General features: G+C 40.6%; 1 protein-coding gene across 1 annotated transcript in view; it reads left to right on the top strand.

Annotated features, from left to right (window-relative positions):
- The window catches only part of sema4ba (sema domain, immunoglobulin domain (Ig), transmembrane domain (TM) and short cytoplasmic domain, (semaphorin) 4Ba), a 56,245-nt gene that overhangs the window by 22,116 nt on the left and 11,657 nt on the right, over positions 1-22,472 (top strand). The window contains exons 2-5 of the mRNA XM_030426648.1: positions 8,254-8,654; positions 20,840-21,000; positions 21,192-21,254; positions 22,374-22,472. Of these exons, the coding sequence (XP_030282508.1) occupies positions 8,537-8,654; positions 20,840-21,000; positions 21,192-21,254; positions 22,374-22,472 (441 nt within the window). The 5' untranslated portion in view covers positions 8,254-8,536. The remainder of the gene's footprint in view (positions 1-8,253; positions 8,655-20,839; positions 21,001-21,191; positions 21,255-22,373) is intronic.

Here is a 22,472-nt window from a genome sequence, read left to right as displayed (position 1 = left end):
AAGTGGCTTTTTTCTCCAACAGTTAAACTCAAAGATTCCTTATTTACTATCAGTGACAATGAAAAGCAGCAAATCCTAACATTTCAGAACCAGCAAATGTAGAACTTTTAGCTTGAAAAAAGACTGAAACGATAAAGCAATTATCAAAATAGTTATCAGGTAATTGTCTTTTGATTGACTTAAAAGGAAAGTGAAATCCAAATACAAAAGTATTAAAGACTCAAGTATTTGCATGTTTACAGAGCACTTGTGTCCACTCTTTTTTAGAACAGTACAAATATTTGTTAAAGTGTAAACAATGGTATAAACATTTGTGCTGTAAGTAGCACCCGAGTTCTGTAGTATGACTCGTTTTGCCACTCCAGCAAATGTCAGGATATATTATGTAGTTCAGTCAAAAAAAAAATGTCGTCTTACGAGAGATGAAGATCATTTGCAGGTGCAAATGTTGAATGTCAACCATTTCAACTTTTCACCTCTGATTCTGTGGAAAGCTTATAACACTCTGCATGTGTTATACGCTCAGGAATCGTGTTACGGGTCAATAAAGGGTGCAGTCGTTAATTAATCACTTGCAAAATGTTTTGCCAACTCAGTATTCGTGTCAAATGATAAAACTGGTTACTCCAAAATATATAGGTGTTCCTCTCTTCCAGCAAAGGGTGTGACAACATTAAAACAGACGGTAGAAAAGAAATAGGCCATTTCAGCATGGTCAGCAGGGCAAGCTCCTTCCTAACAGTGGATCAGCTTACACTGGATTGTTAAAAACTGAAAAGAGTGCAGACAGAGAGAGAAAAGTACAGTTTTCTGCCGATTTCTCCTCAATCCCTCAGTATTTACTATATCTGAGGGTTCATTAATGACAACACGTGAATAGTTTTAATCCAGGTTTATGCTCTGTCTGATGTGTTGTGACAGGGAGAGTTGGCTTGAGTGCTAGAATAAAAGGGCACAAAGCCAACAGAGGCAAACGTATTTGTCTGGTGAGATTAGTAACTCTCAGGTGATTTCCATCTCTGTACAAGTGCCAGTAACTATATTTTAGTTTGATGAGGTGACTTAAAAGAAAAGGTGGCTTTGCCCTTTCATTTGCTTGTCTTTGGTCTTCACCCCCTCTGAGTATTAATGCCCTTTTCTGTCTGTCGCAGAGCCCCTGCTGCTCTTCTTTCACCCACTTCGGCCTTGATAGTGATAGCAGGCCCTGCTCTGCTACTTTACATTTCATCAGCAAGCTGCTTCTGCTGGCTCCACATCTGTTATGGAAATTTGCGCAGAGGGGGAAATGGAATGAAATGGAATATCATTTCAAATATTTTCACTTCTGAAACCGGGCTGATTTAGGCACTTGTAAAGGTTTCAAAGACAGAGGTGATGAAATATGCTCATCGACTTTCACAGCCATATATTACCGTAATCTATCAATACGTTCTGAGTGCGTGATAGCTTCAAATTTGGGATGTTTAAGAAAGTCAGCGCTTGTGATAAAACTCACAACCTGTGAACGTGTGTCACAAACCCCAGAGGAGAAGCGAGCTTGATGAATTTAACTCCCCCGAACCTTAAGTTCAAAATGTCGCCTATCTCTGTTCAATAGTTTAATAAGATTTTAATTAGGCAATTAAAAGTCTTTGGAATAGCATATGGTCATAATTACTGCTGTATGGTTCACTCAGGGATGAATGAGCCAGTAATTACTCTTAGTTGGGTCTGGGGATTGGACTTAAAATGGGTCGAGCAGGAAAGAGAGTGTATTTCTTCAGCGTCCACAGTCACCTCATCAGAAATACAGACTTCTGAATTTCTATTAACTGGGGAATCGGATTGGATTGCGCTAGCGATTTGTGAATCCTTTACTATAGGAAGTTTCTCTTTCCAAAGTTGTTAGAAGCTACTACCTCACTTTGAACTAGTAATTACCTTCAACAAGTTGCACTGTGTAAATAAGAAGTTGCAATTCTACAGGCCAAATTCAGGGCTGGGTGATACGGTCTACAAATCATATCTCAGTAATTTTACTATATTCTGATACGCAATATATGTCTCGACATTTTGAATTCTCCTCAACAGCACAGATAAATGCAAGAACTGGGCGACAAAATCAAATATCAAAGTATTTTTGACCACATACCTCAATATTGATGTTGGGACAATATTGTGAGCATAACACAACAAGATTTTTGATAAATAAGTAATGTGGGTATAATGACTAAGTGGGTAAGGACTAGAGTTGGATCATGAAGAACTGTCTGATGAGACAGAAAATAATCACTTCATTGTAATGCAGCCTATAGAACCAGGAAAAGACGAGACTTATGCCATATCAAGATATAATGATATCCAAAATCTAAGACAATATTTAGTCCCATATCACATTAATGACATCAACGTCTTGCCCAGCCATCTGTATACATACTTTACGACTATATTTTTAAACAATAGCCCTATATTTACATGGTTTGGTGTGTCAAAGATAAATTCCAACCAAAAGTTTTGGATTTGGTCCCGCAGATGGCTGTAATGTAATCCTCTGGGGCAACTCCGACAGTCAAAATTACGTACAAAAGGAAGTGCTTGTTTTTGCCACTGACAGGCTGACGATGTTATTCTAGGTCTCTGACAACATTATGGAATTGTTTTCCTCTCTGTGTTATGTTATAAAAAGATCTTTCTCTTGTTGAAAGGAGAAGTCTCGACGAAATCTTGTGAGAGGTAAGTTGTTGCAGGAAGATGATGGTGAAAAGAGCTGGAGAGAGAGGTTTCGAGTTCACCTTGAGGAACTGCCAGCGTGAATAGATTTCTGAAGTCGCCGCTGACTAACTGATTTCTATGATCCAGATGAGGCAACAACTGTAACAACTCATCACTTGAGACTTGTCCTTGAGCAAGACTTGTGGATCTTATTTTATAACAAAACGGTTGTTCTCTATCGGAAGCATTTCCGTAAAGTTGTCAGACACAACTTCAGTCTGTGAGCAGCAAAAACAAGCACTATAAATGGGTGTAACTTTGATAGTCATCGTTGCCCCGAGGAATTACGTTGCAGCCATTGTCCACTGTGGCAATCTATTGGACCAATTCCAAAACTTTTGGTGACAGTATGAATCATTTACACACCAAAGCACTGAAATATAAGCCCTCGGTTTGTCAATACCTGAATTCCCCTTCAAATCTAGTGTTCAAATCTAAGGTATGTCGTGTTATTTTTGTGAAATTCAAAGTAAAATCATCCCAGTATTACTAAGCATCATTTAGAAGTGCCAGGTCAGATGTGTGGACAGTATTTTATATGGCCTTGTTTACTCTTCAATCTAAACCGATCGTGTACCATAAGCAAGACCAGTTGCAAGCTAACAGTTGCACCTGGAAGTTTCTGGTTTCAAATATTTCTGAACTAATCTCTAGGTAATAACTACAGTGTGTTTGCAATCACCTCCTTGTAGCAACAGGAATGACTGAATAAGTTGTTGTGATTGGAATAATGTGAGAACACCTGTGATAAGGATTTGTCACGTAGTCACACTGACCTGATACCTGAGCACTGTGACGGAAGTGCTGCAATGTCTTACTCATAGATGGGTATCTTTAGATCTGAATGAGTGGTTACAAAATAACCTGAGTGGCAGTTGGACCGGAGCAGAACTGTGTCAACACTCCCACACCACTCGCCCGCCTGGTGAATCAGCCACTCTGTCCATATGTGCAGGCGTGTTCCTCCATTAAAGCCTCTCCTGACGGATGATGTCCTCAACATCTCACATCTGCTCCTTCACACATCTGAGAGTCCTTTGGTGATGTGGAGGGGGGGTGCTGATCACAGGTTGAAGGCCACATCTGGGAGCACGTGACCTGGGTTGTCAGAGGGTTGTGACGTAGGTGGCCAGCGTGTGTGTGTGTGTATGTACAGGTGGCTTCCTGAGATGACAGGCATACCAAGAGGTCATATTTTTCAGTCAACACTTTTCCAGTCAACAGGCTGTGTGTGGAATCCAGGGAGCCTTGACCCCTCCTACTCTACTCGGATGGCAAACGCTAATGGTGGGGCCACCTGTTTCGGCAGTATACGCACTGCTGCTATTTATAAGACTAGTCTTATAAGTAGTGCTGTCATTGGGCAGCCTCTGCCATTCAGAGATAAACAGTACAGTGATAGTTTTACTGTATGACAGAAGCTTTGTTACTGGAAAGGACTGGGAAAGAGTGCTGGGAATTTCCCTCTTTGGTTAAACATAAACCTTATTTCCTCTTTCTGACGTACGCTCTACTGTGAATAAATTGGGCAGTTTGGACAAAAATGTCCAAAGGTTTATTCTAGTATATGACATGCTTATCACTCTTACAAGAACACTTTATATAGTAAATCTCACGTTGCATCGTAGGTTGAAATTATTCCATAAGCTTTCAGTTTCATGTTGACAAAGCTGTGTAATTACAGGGGTTTTCTCTCATTGCAACCACTTGCATATTAAAAAAAGAAAATACAATACAAACTAGACATTGAAGCAGCACAGAAACCAAACCCGCAAACAGTAATATAAGGGACTGTCTGGAGTATTGACTCCTAGCAGAGCCTCTTACCACTTCATTTAATAGCCTCTCCTTTCCACAGCTAATTATTTTCACTTCATGGACTGTCAAAACTATTGCTATTACTAATATGGATGATGGGCTGGTGAGCGAATGCCTGTGTACCATCAGTCTGTAGTGACAGCTCTGTGTGCCACTTATTTCCCACCCAGAAGCAGAAGATATTTCAATTTCCACTCGGGATGTCCCCCTCACTTTTCAGAGTCCTAATTTGTCACTAACACTTACTGTCCAGGAGTCGTAATCCATCTGAGGAAAGCTCTGAGTTCATAAAAATGTTGGTACATTTTTCATGGTTGCCTTCAATTATTATCCTGCACTTATAGCAAGAGAGCTTTGTGAGCTGTGTTGAGTACCTATGCAGCATTTTTGCCCCAGGTTTAGCTTGTGAGGCCATATGAAGGCTGCAACTTAGTCTCTAATTGAGACTTAGACTCCCTCAGGGAGGGAGTCTACTCCCAGACTCAAAACTAATCACCCTTCACTTAATATTTTTGAAAACACATCAGTATCAGCATACATTCCTGTACTTAGTTTAAAAGTGTCTTCATCTTCGTACCTGCTCCACATGTTCGTAACTTCGCTGTGTTTAGCCTCAGAAGCTTACGTGTACTGAGGAAGCTGAGAGAGTTTTCGGGGTTTGCCAATGCTATCGTCCATCAGCCCAACCCTAGTGACAACGTGTAATGCTATTTATCCTAATGTGAAGACACAACTGATCATCTTTCAAAGGTGAGCCATTAAAGGATGGTGTTCCTGAGACAAGAAGTTAACTAACTTTTTTTCGGTCGTCAATGTAATACAGCATTATATCGTTGTCAATGAGTCAATGAAACTTGAGGGATCATTTTCATTATAAGGTGTTATGCTTGGTTAATAGATTACACTTAACTAGGTTAAACTTATTTAGATTTATAGCCATTATTTAGTCTCAGTGAAGAACCCTAGACTTCTCAAACTAATAAAACCAAACATATGTCTTTAATTAGACCTGTAATATCTGGTAAAGGTTTGACATGTGCAACGATCATGTCAAGTTGATCTGATAAGGCTGATTTGTTGCTGGAGGGAGATATAGAAACAAGGTCTAGGAAGATTTAAGAGGAGATCATAGACCGAGAGATGGGAGAGTATCATCCATAGCCAGAGCACAGTATCATGTCTGTGTAGGGAGTGAAAGGGATGATTCAGTTTATGCATCATGCAGGAGAGAGCGGTGAAGTGCAGAGTTGCATATAGATTTCTGTGCTGTCAGAGGGGCCCTTGTTCTCTCGCTCACGCTGAGTCGGGCTCTCTCTACGCACCTCAGTTGGATTCAGCTTCATGCATGCGGGCCTCTTTTTCTAACTGTCACACAAACCCAGAATTAATGTCGGCTTCACTGTTTCTCGCTGAAGTGGTGTCTCACTTTGAATCGATCCACACAAAGGACACTAATGATGCTCGTGGCCGACCTCCTTGTCTATGACAAGTTACAGTCCACTGACATCACGTCAGCTGCTTGGCAGTGGGCATTGTCCAAAATATTTCAGACGGTGGCCCTGCCTTGAGTTTCTTAAGCAAAAGCCTCTCTCCCTGTCTGCTTTTGTCATCAGGATCATTAAAAGTCACAGTCTCGCTGCTGTAGGTTGAAATTCTTAAATGTCCAGACATGATTGATTATATTTCCTTTCATAGCTTTTACAAATCCGGACAGTGCACCAGTGGTAAAGGGAATTAAAATATTTCTATCTATCAATTCGAATGTAACCCCCCCCCCCTTTTTTTTAATAAACATTTTGAAAGACTTCAAATAAATAAGAATCAGAACCAGTATTCCTTTAATGTCCCACAAATGGGGAAATTTGTTTTGCCACAGCAGCCAAGGGACAGAACATTACTAAAAACAATAAAACAATAACAATTGTCAAAAACCTCAAAACTGCCTAATTCAAACAACTGAACTAAAAAAAATAAATAAAATGTATTTGCTTCACTCGTTATTTCTTTTGGAGACTAAATTGACAGAATAAAGTATGCCTGCCTGCATTTCTCACATTCAAGTCTTGTGTGTCTCTACAACTGTAGAAAGAACCCTCTCTGTGTCTTGTTCTCTGGCCTTTATCGTGGCCTTCCTGCTCCTCCAAATGTCATCTTCCCCGCTCAGATTTGGAGATGTCTGTGTTTGCAGCAAGTGTCAGACTGCTTATTGACTAAGAGTCAGAAGCACCTTGATAGAAAGCAGGAATAGCTTCACTCGCTACTTTTTGATATTGATTGCCATACCTCACATGAAACTGAATCTCCTGTTGGTTGCATTTAATGAGGAGCTCCCTGCGGCTACTGTAATGGAGCGTTCACAGTTGTAACTGGGATGTCTGTATTGAATTTCCCTTCACGTCTCACTACGTTCAGTTAATCAGCATCTGAAAATGCTTCATAACCCCATCATTGGTATAATAGTCATCTTGTGGCTTTGTTCTCTTGTATTTTAAAGAATTGTTGTAGTCTTTGTGGATGAAGGATCGCCAGTATCAACTCATAAATCCGAAAAAACTTAAAAGTTATATTCCAGTGAAGTGTATTGATTTGAGGAGAACTGAACAGCAGGCTTATGCAAATATTTATCCAATTTCCTTTGGCTTTGGACACTTTTATCTCCATAAATTCCTCTCTGTAACTGAGAGCAGGCAGAGCCCTAACCCTAAAGCCCTCTGTGACCTGTGGGAAGCAAAACATTTTAAAGTACAGTATCAGAGGTTGTAATGTACACACGCCCTTTCTTGCAACTAAGTTATTAAACTCTAGTTCAACCAAGGCAATCTGCTGGCCAGAAACTCCTGTAATTCCTGTAGTATAAGCTGGGTGTCACACATTTTCATTGTCTTTGAGCTTAAGCAAAGATTTCCACGAAATGTCTGCCTGCTTTTCTTTCCTGTGCAGAGCAGGTACAAACAAAACTGTTCAGATGTGGAGATAAAAACCTTTTGGGAAGCAGAAGGTTACCACTATCAAATTAACCTGACCCGAGCAATGTACTCATCCATGTAGTATTCTGTTAATGATCACTACAGTGATATCGCTTGTTCAGAATAGAAACTGAAAACAATACTATACAACCTCAGATCTGTAGTGAAGAGCCCTTGAGGAGAAAAGGAAGACCAGGTTTTGGCCTGGGTTGCCTTTACACTCAAAATTTAAAAAATGTATGTGGTGTGATTGTTTGCGCCCAGACCTGGTGCCTCTATTAGCCATTACTGTGCACCATCGCACCAAAATGGTACCCAATATAAGAGACTTGAGTTGCAACAAACTCCTGTTTTTCCTGTTATATGAGCTGGGTGTCTCACTGTTTCATTGTGTCTAGGCTTAAGCAAAGATTTCCAAGAAATTCCTCTTTTCTTTTCTTTCCTATACGGAGCAGGCCCAAACTGTTCAGATGTGAAGAAAACTTTCAATGTCGATATCCTCAAATGTTTGCATTGTCTGTCTGTCTTTCTGTTTTGGCTGGTTTAAAGACAATCTGCTGATGCATGTGATAAAGAAAAGCAGCAAATCCTCACAATTAAAAAGCTGGAACCAGAGTCTTGGCATTTTTGCTTGATCAATCAACTACTGTAATAGTTTTCCCGAAAAAGCCTGCTTATACAAATCACTAATTTCAGTCTTGTTCCTTCATCATCACAGATCTCAGCTGAGACCCTGCAGTGACGTGTACGCATGGCGGCTGATCTGTGGAGGCTTTCTGTCATGTTCTGAGGTCACAGATCGTCCAAACCAGCATCATCTTCTGCCGGCCTGAGGGAGTCTGACTTCAAGACAGTGCACAGACCCTCCATTCAAGGAGCCTGGGTGCTGGAAAAAAGAGAGAGGGAGAGAAAATAAACACAGCTTTAAAAAAAGCTCTTCATGAATTCCCCAAAAACCTGAAAGGCAAATAGTGCAAGTTGGCTGGCGGTCCTGAGGAGGCATGTGGACAATGAGCATGGCTTGGCTCTGTCTCCCAGCCTTCACTGTCCTTCTTGTTGGTTGCTTTCATACAGCTGTCACGGAAAGTGATGTCACTCCACGCCTCACCTTCACCTACAGTAAGTTTTATCTTGACTATAGAATTACCACAGCATCGCAGTAACATACTATCACTGTATGGGATGTCTCTTTCAGACAGGGTTAGATGGAATTTGTAGAAAGAATGAGCTTTAGGGGTGCTTGGGGCTCCAGTTGGGGCTTTGTGAGATCCTTTTGCATGAACAGCAGCACTTGGCAAACTGTTGATAACAATGAAAGAGCGGGGCTGTTGCTGTTTCTTGCCCTGTCTAGTAAAGCTGCTGCGAGCTCACAGCTGGCCAGAGGTAAAAACTTTACACAACCACAATAATCTGGAAACTTGTATATCGAGGTATATCATCAGCAACAGCAGATGTTTTCTGTGGAAGTACTGAATATTTATTAATTCTTGAGTATAGCAGAGTATACCTACCTTTAACGCTCTCACCTCCTGCCTACAGTGACGATTATGTAACTCGCAGTGGTGTCCTTGTTCATTAACTCTGTCCATTGAAGAAAAAATCAATACAATTCATACGTGTCCTTTTGTTAGAGCTAAAAGGATTTGGCTGGTTGGAAATGTTGTTTGTCTTCAGCATAATGATTTTAAAACCCACGTAAATCCGCACTGTGAATGGCAGCTCCATCAGGGTGGCTCTGTCGAGTACCTACAGGTCAGACATAATTACGAAATGAACAGGCCTATTGTGCAGCGATTCAGCCTGACATAGTCTCACAAGCAGTGACAGTTGCCTCACTTATATAACCTGTATTTATTGTATGTTTGCAGAATGTCATACCAGCCAGGCAGCTTAGAAACATAACGTTTGTGCGTGTCATAAGTCACCCTGAAAATATGTCTTGGATATTGTTTAGTGAGCCTTTAGTGCACCCTGATTTGCTGTGCTCTCCCTGTGGAAAGTGCAGTGGCCACCAGAGCCAAGCAGTGATTTTAACATCTCTTGTGTGTAATTATTCAGATGATCTACCAGTGCACTTGAGATGACAAGCTGGATTTAAACATTAATTTTGTCTTAGTATTTCAATAGAGAATTAAACACAATGATGATTATGAGATCAATGGAGGCTTTCAGTGATTGAACTGCGGTTAGTGATTCAGCCGTCGGTAGAGTCTTAATGTCAGGGAAGATTGTGTTGATTGATCTTCTCTTAGTAATCTATTATAGACATGGATAAAAATTCCAGTATGGGGCTAATTTCAAGTCAGGCAATCTTTCAAATAGGTCAGCCATCTCGCCTGTCTGAGCCTGCACGTTCCCTCATGTAGGCCCTCTATACCAACAGGTAATCTCTCTCACCTGCCAGCCTCGACAAAGCCAGCAGCTCAGCCCTGGCGGAGCATTTCACAACAACACACACCATCAATCACTTGCTGAAAAGATGCCTCACACTTCTCCCTGTTTTGATGGAAAGATTTGCTTTTAGGGCTCGCAGCCAGTGTTAAACACCACCATAAAACATGCAAAACCCACCTGTCAGAAACCTGGAAGACCAGCCTGTTACGTATGTGCTATAAATGCAATGTGACTGAGGCTAAGCGAGGAAGTTTGTCTTTTATGTCGTGTGTCTATCTTTGAAATACTATTGGAGCTAACCCAACTTTTCCTCAGTCATGGTTTGTACAACACCAATTCCCACAAAGTTGTTTTTACTGTTACTCTGAGAAAAACACAAAAGGGAAAGAAGCACACAATTACCTAATTTAAGGAATTTTATTTAACAAAGCTTAATTTTGAATTAACAAATGCAGCAGAACATAGTAGTTTCTAACTAATAAACCTTGCAGGAAAATGCTGCTGAGTTAACCAAGCTAAAGCCAATTAAACTATACAGAATATCACAAGAACTCCAAAGCAAGATGGCATGGTGACAGGGGAGGAGAGAGCCAAAAGACTACCAGGATGGGGCGGGTTTGATGCACCCTAGAGGCGGTGGCCAGTTGCCATCATCCCGACTTGTTTGAATCTTGCTGCTGGCACCAAATTATTGTATTTGTACTGTTTACTGTAGTGAGAACATGTCAAAAACGTATCACATTCAGTTTAATTTATAATTGACACAGCGCCCCAGCTTTTTTTAGAATCAGAATTTGTGATGCTTCACTAAGTTGATCAGCTCTGACCTTTCCATGAGGGGTCTTGCAGGAAATAACACAGCTTTAACAACAAAGGGTAGTTAAGACCCACAATAAGATTTAACAAGGAGAATGTTTATCAGGTCCCTCTGACCTGTCTTGACACGGTTAAGGGCTCAAAGTAAAATTTAGTCTGTCAAACAATACCCAAAAAAGGCTGAACTCCCTGACAGATGTTGGTGTTTTAGAGACCAGTTTTGAGGTTTAGATTGTTATTATCGTCCTGCCGATGAAGGTTAGCAGAGCCTGGTGATAGAATTTGTCTTGCCGTGGTAATGTCGGTTCTGCTACACTGACATTTTCCAGCCTCCCGCAGAAGGGCTTTGTCACATTGTGTTTACTGTATCAAAGCAGCAATGCAGAGCTGCGGGCCTCAGGGACCTGAACTTTATACAGCAGAAGCTGCCGTCTCGTCATGGTTTCTGGCCCTCTCTGTCCTATCTGGATGCCAGTTAGCTTGATGGTTTACAAGCCTTAACCTTGGCAGTGTAGGCGGGCGAGAGCAGCTCTACTGCTTCTCATCCGGTAACGTTTTCGTAGACCAACTTCCCCTCCTCTTCTGTCTTGCCCTCTGTGTCCCCTGGTCCCCGCCTCTGCCTTAATGAAGAGGGTAATCTGCCATGAATAATGAATGGGGATTTGTATGTGTTATGGTGTGAACACTTGTCTGGTTCTCATTATGCGCCTATCAGGACGGATCATGGGTTCAGTGAGTAGAGCCTGCATCTGCTTTACTCTCTGCTTTTGTTCCAGGCTTTAATGCAGACCATACTGAAGGGCTTAGTGTGTTGGAACACTATTTAAAGGCACACCTATAAGCCGTTATGTTCCCTGTCTTTGCCTGTTGATCTGTTCAGCCCTCTGTTAGAAAACATGCATGTGGACAGTTGTGCTTTAATTTTATTTAGGGTCTGTGCCCACAGCCACGCTGGGACCAAAGCATTTTTAATTATTCAAAAGCTGCCCTGTCTACACCAGTCGAATCAACCACTCTCCAGTAATTCAAAATGACAGCAGTGTCAAGTGAGATAACAGCTCTTCAATACTGTGCTGGTGCCACATAGCTGAACAGCAGTTCTTAATGGCATGAATGCTTAAACACACTCCACTTGACTTGTTAAAGTCCATGAGATTACACCAGTGTTCTCAGACTGTGGGGCATGGAACTGATGCAGGGCTGTTGTGGATGAGTTTGCTGATGCTTTTTTAACTAGAATTCCACTTGGATCTTTTCTTATTGGTCACATTGGCAATTATTGTTTATGATTGATAGATTTTTAGGGTGCGAGGCATGAACTTGTTCTGCTTTTGGGGTGAAAAAACTTGTGAGCCACTGGACTACATCAGTGTGGAATTCAGTTACTGTTATGAGGGTTATTTTTTATGACTAAGTTCATATTTTTATTGTTTTGAATAACTGAATAATGATAATGTAGTCCAATGGCAAGCAGCAAAAATGGTGACCAGGTCTCATAGAAATTTAACGTAGCCTCAAGTAATGTTAAAACTAGGGCTGTCAAAGTTAACGCGTTAATAACTCGTTAACGCAACATCCTCTTAACGGCGTAAATTTTTTTAACGCGCAATTAATGGGCGGACGAACGGACAGGAGCCGTCTGAGTTGATGTCCGTCTGCCGGAGCTCCCGGCGGTTGACAGTTATCAACTCCGTCAGCCGGGGGACGGATGGACGCTCATCGCCGTCAGCCGGGAGCTCTTAGACGTCAACCGGGGGACGGACGGACGGACGGACGGACGGACGCTCGTCACCGTCACGCGCGGAGTATAGCGGCGCTGACCTAGTGGTATAGCGGCGCAGCGCCGCTGTTCCACCGTCTGGGGAGAACCCTGGATTATGTAAAACAGGAAAAGATGCATTCTTCTGTGCAGCTATAAACACCATTTTCTTAAGATGTGTTTTGACTTGATAAGTCAATTAATCAATCAGTTAATCAACCAATCATTTCAGCACTAGACTGTTAAGGATGCATTGAAAGAAACAGCTAGTATCCTGGTTTGCCAATTCAAACCGTATCAACAATACTGGGTGATTTGTAGTCAAACAGATGGTACTTTTGTGATGCTGTGATATGTGGATTCATTAATGCACTTTATGTATGATGTTCTGACCAGTGTCCGTCACAGTGATTATTTTCAATCCATCATGAATAGACAGATCATTGATCCTGATATTGCTGATGTCTATGTCTCTCACTCTGTCAAATCCACTGGGAGCTGGATGTAAATCAATCACAGCAGACCCTTTAGACATCCTTTGAAAACATTGTCATTGCTTCTCCTGTTCATTTTCAAAGTGTTGCGAGGATGGTGTCTCTGATCCTACTGTACATACACAGCATGCAGTCAGTACAGTCAGGTCATAGTGCTGCTGCACAGTAAGAAACATGCCATGACCTCATGTACTGTCTTTTTGTTCTTGATGCTCCAGCCCTGATCTGAGGAGAGGGTCATGGTTAGCTCCTGATGAACCAGCAGCTGGTTTACATTTTAGTGGTTAATCTGGGGTCAGCTTGTGTTGCTCCATGGCCAACAGACTGCCCCTGTCAACTTTTTTCATGGGAAAAAGGTTCCCATAGAGCTGAGGCGCAGGCTCTTTAACAAACTACAGGTTGAATAGATTTGGAAGAAGGTGTTTTATTTAAATGTTAACAGATTAATTAGTTTCTATTTCCCAATAAACTGCACCACAACAGCCTTTTATTGCTCATCCCTGCTGCGTGAATACGTAAGGCACATACTTTATCTCTTCGCTTTACGATTTCCTTGGTATTTACAGTATTTTCAGCATTTACAATATGACGTTCCAGCCCCTGTTTGCTGAAGCTGTGTTCAAAATTGCCACCAATTTCAGCATCAGCATGGTGCAGCAGAGACAATATCCTGCTTACAAGATGCAGCCCCACAACTTACCAATGCAAACAGCAGGCTCACAGCTTGACTAATGAATCTCCTGGTGAATTGACCCTCTTGGCCCGTTGTCTTAATGCATTCCAGATGCTTCAGTCTCTGTCCTTCAGCTTCCAAGGTTTATTCTCCCACACAATTACCCATTCAGCAGCAGCCCTTAATAGCTAGTTCTAAAATGACTCTGGATAATTTCGTTAGCGCTCCAGTGTGGCCTGTTTTCTGTCCTGATGTCACCAGACAATGTGACAGTAGCTGGAGTTCTGGTGTCGCTCAGACACTGACCCAGTGGGACTTCTGTTGGCACTGCAGCTTCCTGTCACAGTGGCCATTGCTTCACGCTCAGGAGAGGGTCTTAATCACTTCTTCTCAAAGCAATTGGATTTACGAGGATTCATGTGTTCTATCCCGAGCAAAGTCCTTGAACAAGTACAGAACTGTAGGTAGATGAAGACAAGGAAAAGGGATTTGTCCCTTGGGTCTCTTTGCTCTCCTTTATTAAGTTCCTCCTTACTTCTCTAAAGTATACTTTCTCGCTTTCATCTTCATTAAAGTTCTAACATTGAGGTATCATCACTAAAATCCTCGCTTTCGATAAATTGCAAGTTTCCCATCTTTGACGTCAGGTAGATCTCCTACTCGATCTTCTCTGCTGCTGTCACTTGGCATTCTTGAAAATGTGTCTTAAGGAGGAATTATATAAGCCCAAAGCTAAATAATGACTGTTCGATAGTATCCTTTATACAATGTGAATATATCTAAAATGTTGCTGTCCTGGGACTGTGTATGGCATAAATTTCAAAAGCTAGGAAAAAGGATCCTGTTTTTATCTTGCTGAGCAAGTATTTTCTTGTTATTGCAAATGGTTTTAAAATGGGTTATTTTGCTTAGAAAGAAAAGCGTATCCTTGTGCACCCATTTCCATTTTCTTATTCATGTTAACTTTACTTGCAGTTTGAAAAAAAATCGTATTGACTGTGCATTGATATCATTTTCTTGGGGTTTTTTTATTCACTGTTTTCAAATTTGTCTCAGTGTTAAACATTGATCGCTTGTCCTTTGCTTGACGTAAGTTGGCAGGCAAGTTGGCATATGTATTTCTTCATTTTTACATTAGAATGCAAGAAAATAAACCAAACCAGCTCAAAACAAATATTTTAATGTTGTTATGATTAAAGTAAGATTAATTGCATAGTGCAGGGCTTTCGTCCTAAGTTCATTTTTTAAGAAAATAAACATAAAATGATCTAGTTCAGGGGCAGTTTATGCTCTTGTTAGAATATTGCTTGCCAACAGTCTTCTTATATTCCCTTAGAAATGAGAATATAGGACATGTTTATGGTCAGAAGACTGGAAGCGGGGCATCTGACATCCCTTAGAGATGACCCACTCTGACTCTATTGCTTGTTCTTGATCTAAAGAGAGGCAGACATGTTTTTCCAGGTCATCTACTGGTGAACTATGATCAACATGAATGCCATCAGAAACTGCTTACACGTCATCTTGGCACTGAAGCCAGGAGCTATTTTTCATTTTTAACGTTGATAATATTTTTGTTTCTCAGTCAAACAAAGCTTTGCCTTTGACAGGCCCATGAATTAACAGTCTTTGGTGCATTTGTGTGGAGAGTTTGCTGCAGAGGAATTTGCTGCTCACACAGTATATTTGCTTGAGAGACTGTTTACTTTTAGTTTTGCAGGAAGGGTACATGAACAGGTGCATTAAATGAGGTCTGACTATCCTACCATACAGCTGTACGAGCTGATAAAGGCAGCCCCCACACAAGGGGGGCCACTGATTATAGCTGCCCTACAAAAGAAGGCACTTAGATCTTTGTCACCAAAGGACAAATTACTCCACAGTTCCCCTCTAGAGGGGATGTTCCACACTTTTAATTATCCTTCCACTTTTTTGGACCCATCAGGAAATCAGCTGCAAAAATGTAGAAGAATTCCTTTAAGCCCAATATAATTAATTTCCCCTCTAAATAGATTAGCAAGCCAGTCGAGGCGAGTATTTCAATCCATTTAGCAGCGTCATTTGCAGAAATTACTTTTAATTATATAATAATGGCAATGATCTCATATTGCTTACAGCTGGCAGTTGCTGAACCACTGAGCGTGCTGTTCATGCACTGCGATGCAGGGTCACAGAAGTGCTGTGAACCAGACAGAGCTGCTCTGTCTGGATCAAGGGTCTGGTAACAGTGATATAGTGAGGCAAAAAGTCATCCAGCTCTGCTTCCCTCTTTGTGGAGTGTTTTTATTTTTCAGTTAAGGGACATATAAGATACTGGCCTGACCTGTGCTTCCATCATCAGTGAAGCAAAGGCAGTAAAGTGAAGTATTGTTCTGTCTCTTTTCTGTGGCAATTTCTTAAGATCAGTAATGTGAAAAATTGTATCTGCCATTCTGTTTGGTCGTCAGAGTGAGAAGGCTTCCTGATCTTTACCATTTCAATATAAATACACTGTAAATAAAAAAATACAGTGAAGCACTTTTATGTAGTGACCATCTATACTTTATGACAAGGCTTTCTCAAAGGTCCCCTACCAATAAAAAAAGCAAGATGTGGACAAGATGTCTACCATAGTGAAGATGAACTACAGTGTTGTACTGTTGTACCTCTTCAGTAGTGACATGATGGTCACTTGGCTGCCCTGTCTGACGCCTTGTCTCTGGATGTAGCAGATACAAGCTGCTCTTTCACTCTTAAGTGCTTCCTCTGAGCCATCCTGTCCATTTCCCTCCTCCTGATGTTCACCACAACATTTCTGGGGCTGCATTGTCATGAAATGGCCCTTCAGGAATCAACCTCAGACAGTCAAACAACAATACAGAGGATTCTTGAGGAGATTGTGGCGTATGATGAGGGTCAGGTAGGACAAGTTCAAGTAGGGTCCACCCGTTGGTTTGTGACTGTGTTTTAGCATTTACAGTCTGCAAAGTGTTTAGTATTAGTTTCTATGTCTGGGCTTTGAGGTCTCAGGACTGTGTTGTTGCCGAAAAGCTTCATCAGTTGTTAAAATGCTCTCATAGAAAATCAGGACGTCCATTTAATTGTTAGGGCAGAAACACATGAAAACTAAAACCTGGTTCTCTGATGAGCTTGTGGCAAGTTGCTCTTCACTTTTCTTTTTGTTCTCTGTATATCTTGTGTAGAACAAATCAAAATGCTTGTTTACAATAACTTCTGCGTAGGAAACCCCTGCATCACATAGCATACATGCAATTTGATTTCCCTTTTTAAATTAGGTTTTTTCAAAGTTCAAAGAAGAAACATCTCATTCATCTAAAATCGATGTTTCATCTTTTCATATGTAAACAGCCCTTTCACTTCACTGACACCTATTTTTGACCTTTCTTCCCGCTGTGCTCCCGATTGATGATTCTTCTCGTTAATCCCCCAATTTCATAGTATGACAAATTAAATGGGCCTTGTCTATGTCCTGGTACTCGTCACTCGTCCACTAAGCCCAGTCAAGCCCAGTTTGCCGCTGGAAATGGATCCAACAGTTTTCAAGATGAAGAAATACACTTGTGGAAGTCGATGAAGTCAGTTTGACATTGGGACCCTCCCTTCATTATATCAAAACATACTTTTTCCAATATCTTCTGTCCTTTAAGCTCTGTTTTGGTCCTTACTAGGGGTACACAATTAGTCGGAATTTTATAAAAATTGCAATATTGCCAAGTGAAATATCCAATTTGGAAGAAGCTGCAATTTTTGTTCATCCTTTGTAAATCTGGTTAACAAATCTTGTTCTTTAGACGTAAGAAAAAGTGTTTGGCACAGACCCAACAAATGACTCATCATCATGATTTTAATCGTTTGATCAGTTAAAATAAAAATTATCATTCTGACTGGTCATGAATCATATCATATCTACAATACCTGTCAAAAATAATGAGGATATTACTGTTTTGTACAGCCTGGCTCCTTATCTTTTTAGCTGTAAAATCAAAACAATGAGCTAAAAAGTTTGAATGAAATATCGATCAGAGCCGCTTTCAGCATCTTGACGCGATTTGAACTTGATGAACTTTGAATTTGTCATTAATAGAAAATATGGGAAAAAATACAAGGTAAAATATAGCTTTTAACAATTACCTACCCCTCCGGGGAATAAAGCATTTGTAGACGAATTGGTCTCTACTGAAAGATGATTAATGTTTTCCTGAAACTGTAAATGGCGAGCTTTGTGTGGTCGCAAACCCTCCTGGATCTCTTTAATCATATTCAATTAGGGACCATATTGTTTTTCTTTGTCAGCTGTGGCTGGTAAGTATGACAGTGGTATTCGAATCTAGAGAATAATTGTGTAGATATCCTCCTTTGTAAAAAATCCCTCAAAGCTTTTGTTTTGGTTCAGGCTTTGGCCTTTGTGTGTCTCTCTCCGTAAATCAAAGTTAAACTTGCCCAAGGCTCTGCGGGGAGGAAAAAAAGGGGGGAAACGTACCAGCACGGAACAGCAGTCCATTTATCCTGTAATGACAGTGAAAAGGAGAGAGAACGGCCCCAACGGGTCCATGTACAGTACGTAGCGCGGAGCCTCTTGAGGTTTTACGGACAGATTTAACTACAATATGGCTCTCTGTTGCCTCGGTGATGGGCTGCTATTAACATGCTGTTTTCCCGAGGGAGAGGAAGTCTCTTTTAACCTCCTGTACCTTCCCACTGAGGTGAGGTTATACCAGGTCACACGTACTACAGGGTACGTCCCACATAGTGTGCTTATTATCAGTACAACTTAATGACATCTTTCCCTACCTGGGCTGGATTAGTTTTATACCGGGAAGTGCTATAATTGTAATTATTACCACCAACATCTGTGGTTTTACTCCAGGATGAATCTGCCTGTCTGTCTGGAAAGTGAAAAGGCATTGCAGATTGCCTCATGAGGTCAACTGACAGTCACAAAACTGACTTTATAAGATTTTTTTTTTTTGTTGACTTGCAGATTGGAAATGAAACTGAAAGTCAGACTTATTTTTTGTACAAAGATTATCAGAGGGAATCATAGAATGGCTTTTAAACTACTGACCAGGAAAAATTAACAAAACAAGAAATACACAGCTTATAGGCTACAGATCGACATATACTGAAAGATTGGGGCTGATTAGTGGATGGTTTTATTAGTTATTTAGCTTTTAAAATCATTCTAAAAGCACATATCTGTTATCAAAAAACCTGTGTCTGGTCAGCTTGCTTTCACACCACAAACGAACGGCACCAGAGCACCAGCACCATAATCAGGAAAACGTATGAGGATCTGCATTAACTGAACCAGGATAGGTCTGAAAGCAACTTAAGAGTCACATTTACCAACTAGCTTTGCTGGTAGTGCTCTCCTACCATGTCACATGGTTCATTTATCTGATTGGTTGAAGTTAGCTTTTGACACACAGATAGATGGATGGTACGTCCAATCACCTGTCAAATATTTTTTTTGTTTTCAAAACAGTTTTCAAGGACGGCTCCTGTGATTGGTCTTAGTGAAAAAAACATCTGTCACGTCGCACCATATTAAAGTCTGCTCGCTTTGCCTGTTTTATTATTTAGTTGAACCAATTCATCACTTTTATAGAGGAGGGTCAAGAGGAGCGTCCAAAGAACATATTATTGACTGTAGGGAGGGCAATGCTTATTTTTAAAAAGTTAAACATAATGTAATGTAATTGTTGTTTTTACAGCCATTTAGAGTTCACTTATATGAAAATAACAGCGAACATTTGTCTACAAACATGAAATCACATCATTGAGACAAACATATTAGAGGACCTCCCTCAATAAAAGTAAATGGACTTCTTTGGTCTGTTATGTTTTCCTCATTCTCTGTATAACAGGGGCACAGGTCCTGTATCAGAGCTTCAGTCACGTCAAGTTTCCATCAGCTCCCTGCTTCTGTTTATGCTGGCACGCAATTAAGGCGAGTTGTTCAAGCTGGGCCAGTAGTGAAAGCCTCCAGGCTGCTGCAATTCTGAGATACACATGAGCCTTTAAAGCGGTGATTAGGAGAGTTGATGATTTAACCCTTGGCTTCAGTCAGGAGGTATTAATGTGGTTGGAGCAAATCATTCACTTACTGTAGGAGAAATATAAGATTTTTTCTCTTCCTGTTCCTTCCTTCTTTGACCCTCTTTGATGAGGAGCTGACAGGATGTTGAAGTTGTAGTTGCACGCAAGGAAAAACACAGACACATGTTTTAACACTTTTTTTTCCCGGGGTATTTTCAATAGTGTGAGGCCAAATTCAGTCCAGTAACAGTGTGAGCAGCGTAACAGATTGAAATGACATCAAACATTTACATCCAACGGGAGCATCCTGGTGGCCTCGAGATCTGAGTTGCTGACCTTGTAATGGCAACATCTTCAATTTAAGTCTGACTGGGAGCTTTGTAGCATGTCACCAACTGCTGGGATACTTAACAGATTTTACAATTGAAATGTATCTTCATTCAAGTGTTTCAATAATGACCCATAAAATCCTGAGATCCATCTTACAATATATGTTTTTTTCCTGTAGATGCTTGTCAGGGTCCAAAATCAACGGCCATCGTGGGCTAAATGCTTTCAAGGGCACTTGAATGCACCTTGTAAACTATTTTTCTTATTTTCCTTTGCTGAAATACATATGCCAACATATGTCTTTATGTTCTTGTTCTTTTACTGCAGCATTTTTAATAATTGGATGCAAAAATCAACAATATCCTATCATTTCCAGATTTTAACCACATATCTCCAAAACAGCTTTATTCAGTACTTAATGTAAACAACAATCATTCTAATAATGCACCAGGTTAGATGGTTTTACTTATATAAATTACAGCATTATTTCTCTCAGAGATATATTCAGTCCATTTTTTTAAGATTCTTTTGGCAACATGAAAGCACACAAAACTTTTCCAGGCTGTGATGTTGCCAGAAACAGGACAACTCAGTGAGGCCTGTCAGGAGTGACATATTAACATAATAATCTGCAAAATGCTTCAATTTGCATATTCAAATATCCTTTTTGCTTTTTTAAGTACCTTATAATGGCTTCTGTCAGTTTTAATGCACTCTATGAAACCCTCTTCATATTCAGCATGGTCATATTCATTAATGAATGACACCCTCTGTCTCCTCTCTGTCTGTTTCTGCCCAGGTGCAAAGGAGAGGACAACCAGAAGCTTCTCAGTCAGCCGGGTCCATAACTTCACCTCTCTCCACCTCAGTAAAGAAGACGACATGCTGTACGTCGGTGCCCGGGAGATTCTGTTTGCTCTCAACCTAACTGATATCGGCGCAGTCAAGCTTCAAAGAAATGTAAGAGCAAAGCGTCTGTAAACTGCAGTATCATCTACTGTATCAATATGAATGTAGTTATAATAGGATCCCAGTGGTACAATATGAATGTGGTTGTAAATATAATACGATCCTAGAAGTCCAATGAGAACATAACCCTTCTCACTGTATTATACCCACAGTGTGAGTCTGACAGTGTTTCTTTCCCGCAGCTCACGTGGAAAACTCCAGAGAGGAAGAGAGACGAGTGCAGTTTCAAAGGCAAAGACCTGCAGGCGAGTGAGCTGCTCAAGTACCTGAACTCAAATGGCTCAAAGTGTATTTACATGACTGCAGGTTTGCCTCCTTGGTCAAGTTGACCATTGTTGCATGCCACTTTGGGAACTGACCCAGGGCACAACCCTGGAAATTTCCTGTCAAGTTGTAACTTTCCATTCTAACAATGGATTTTTCCTTCCTCTCAAACAGATTTTTCCTCTATTACACTCCATTACAACTTCTGTATGTAAACATACAGACCGAGGGCCTTGTGAATTTATGATTAATTATTTGTTACGAGGGAACACATTAGCAGATTAATCAGTGTTTGTTTTGAATGTTGAAACCAATCTCAAACTTACTGGATGACTCAACATGGCCCAAAAATCGAAGTGGGAACAGTATTACTCTGAAGAACTTTTCTCCTGGCCATTTCTGTGCAAAGCTGACTGAAGCTCACATCATATTAATATAATTCAAAGACATATAAACTTAAAGATAGAATCGGTTGGATTTGTTCGAATTGTTTGTGAACACACAAGAAAGGTAATTAATGGTTCAGTCTCATTCTCAGTATGTATTACAGAAATTTCAGGTTAGTGAAGCATCCTGCACACAGCAACAAAATGATAGAATGAGAAAACATAAGCAGAGGGCTGCAGAGGTCTCTGCAGATGCGAGACACTAACATGCTTTTGTCTTGTTTCTGTCTCGCATCTCGTCCTACTACTGCTGTGAATTATATGCACTGAAATCAGTCTTGTGAAGCTGGGGTGGTGGCATGCACTGATGCAAAATAAAAATAATCAATAAATCCCCACAAATGCATTAAAACTGAAGTAACAAACCTGTTTTAAAAATGTAGGGAGTTGAAAGTACAGATATTTTGTTGTTAAAAAGTGGAGTACACATTCCTGAATACCTTTGTTACTTCCCACCTCTGATTTTAAGAAAGTCATTTGCAGCAGAAACACTGTTGTTTTGTCAGGTTGATGTTTTTGTTAACTTCTTTGCTTACAGTGGTAAAGTCTGTGGATCATTTTTATCTTCCTTTTCTAGAAAGCTTCCGTCAACTTTTATGTGGGGAAGTTAATTGTCAACCATTTTCATATATTTCTTTTGTGTTTCTGATACAGACGGACTGCTTCAACTACATCAAGATTTTACTACGCATCAACAGCACTCATCTGTACACGTGTGGAACATACGCCTTCAGCCCCACCTGTGCTTACATT

Source organism: Sparus aurata, chromosome 8 (genome assembly GCF_900880675.1).
Source record: "Sparus aurata chromosome 8, fSpaAur1.1, whole genome shotgun sequence".
NCBI lineage: Eukaryota > Metazoa > Chordata > Actinopteri > Spariformes > Sparidae > Sparus > Sparus aurata.
The sequence above is the reverse complement of the archived record's forward strand: the minus strand, read 5'-3'. Positions and strand labels throughout refer to the sequence as shown.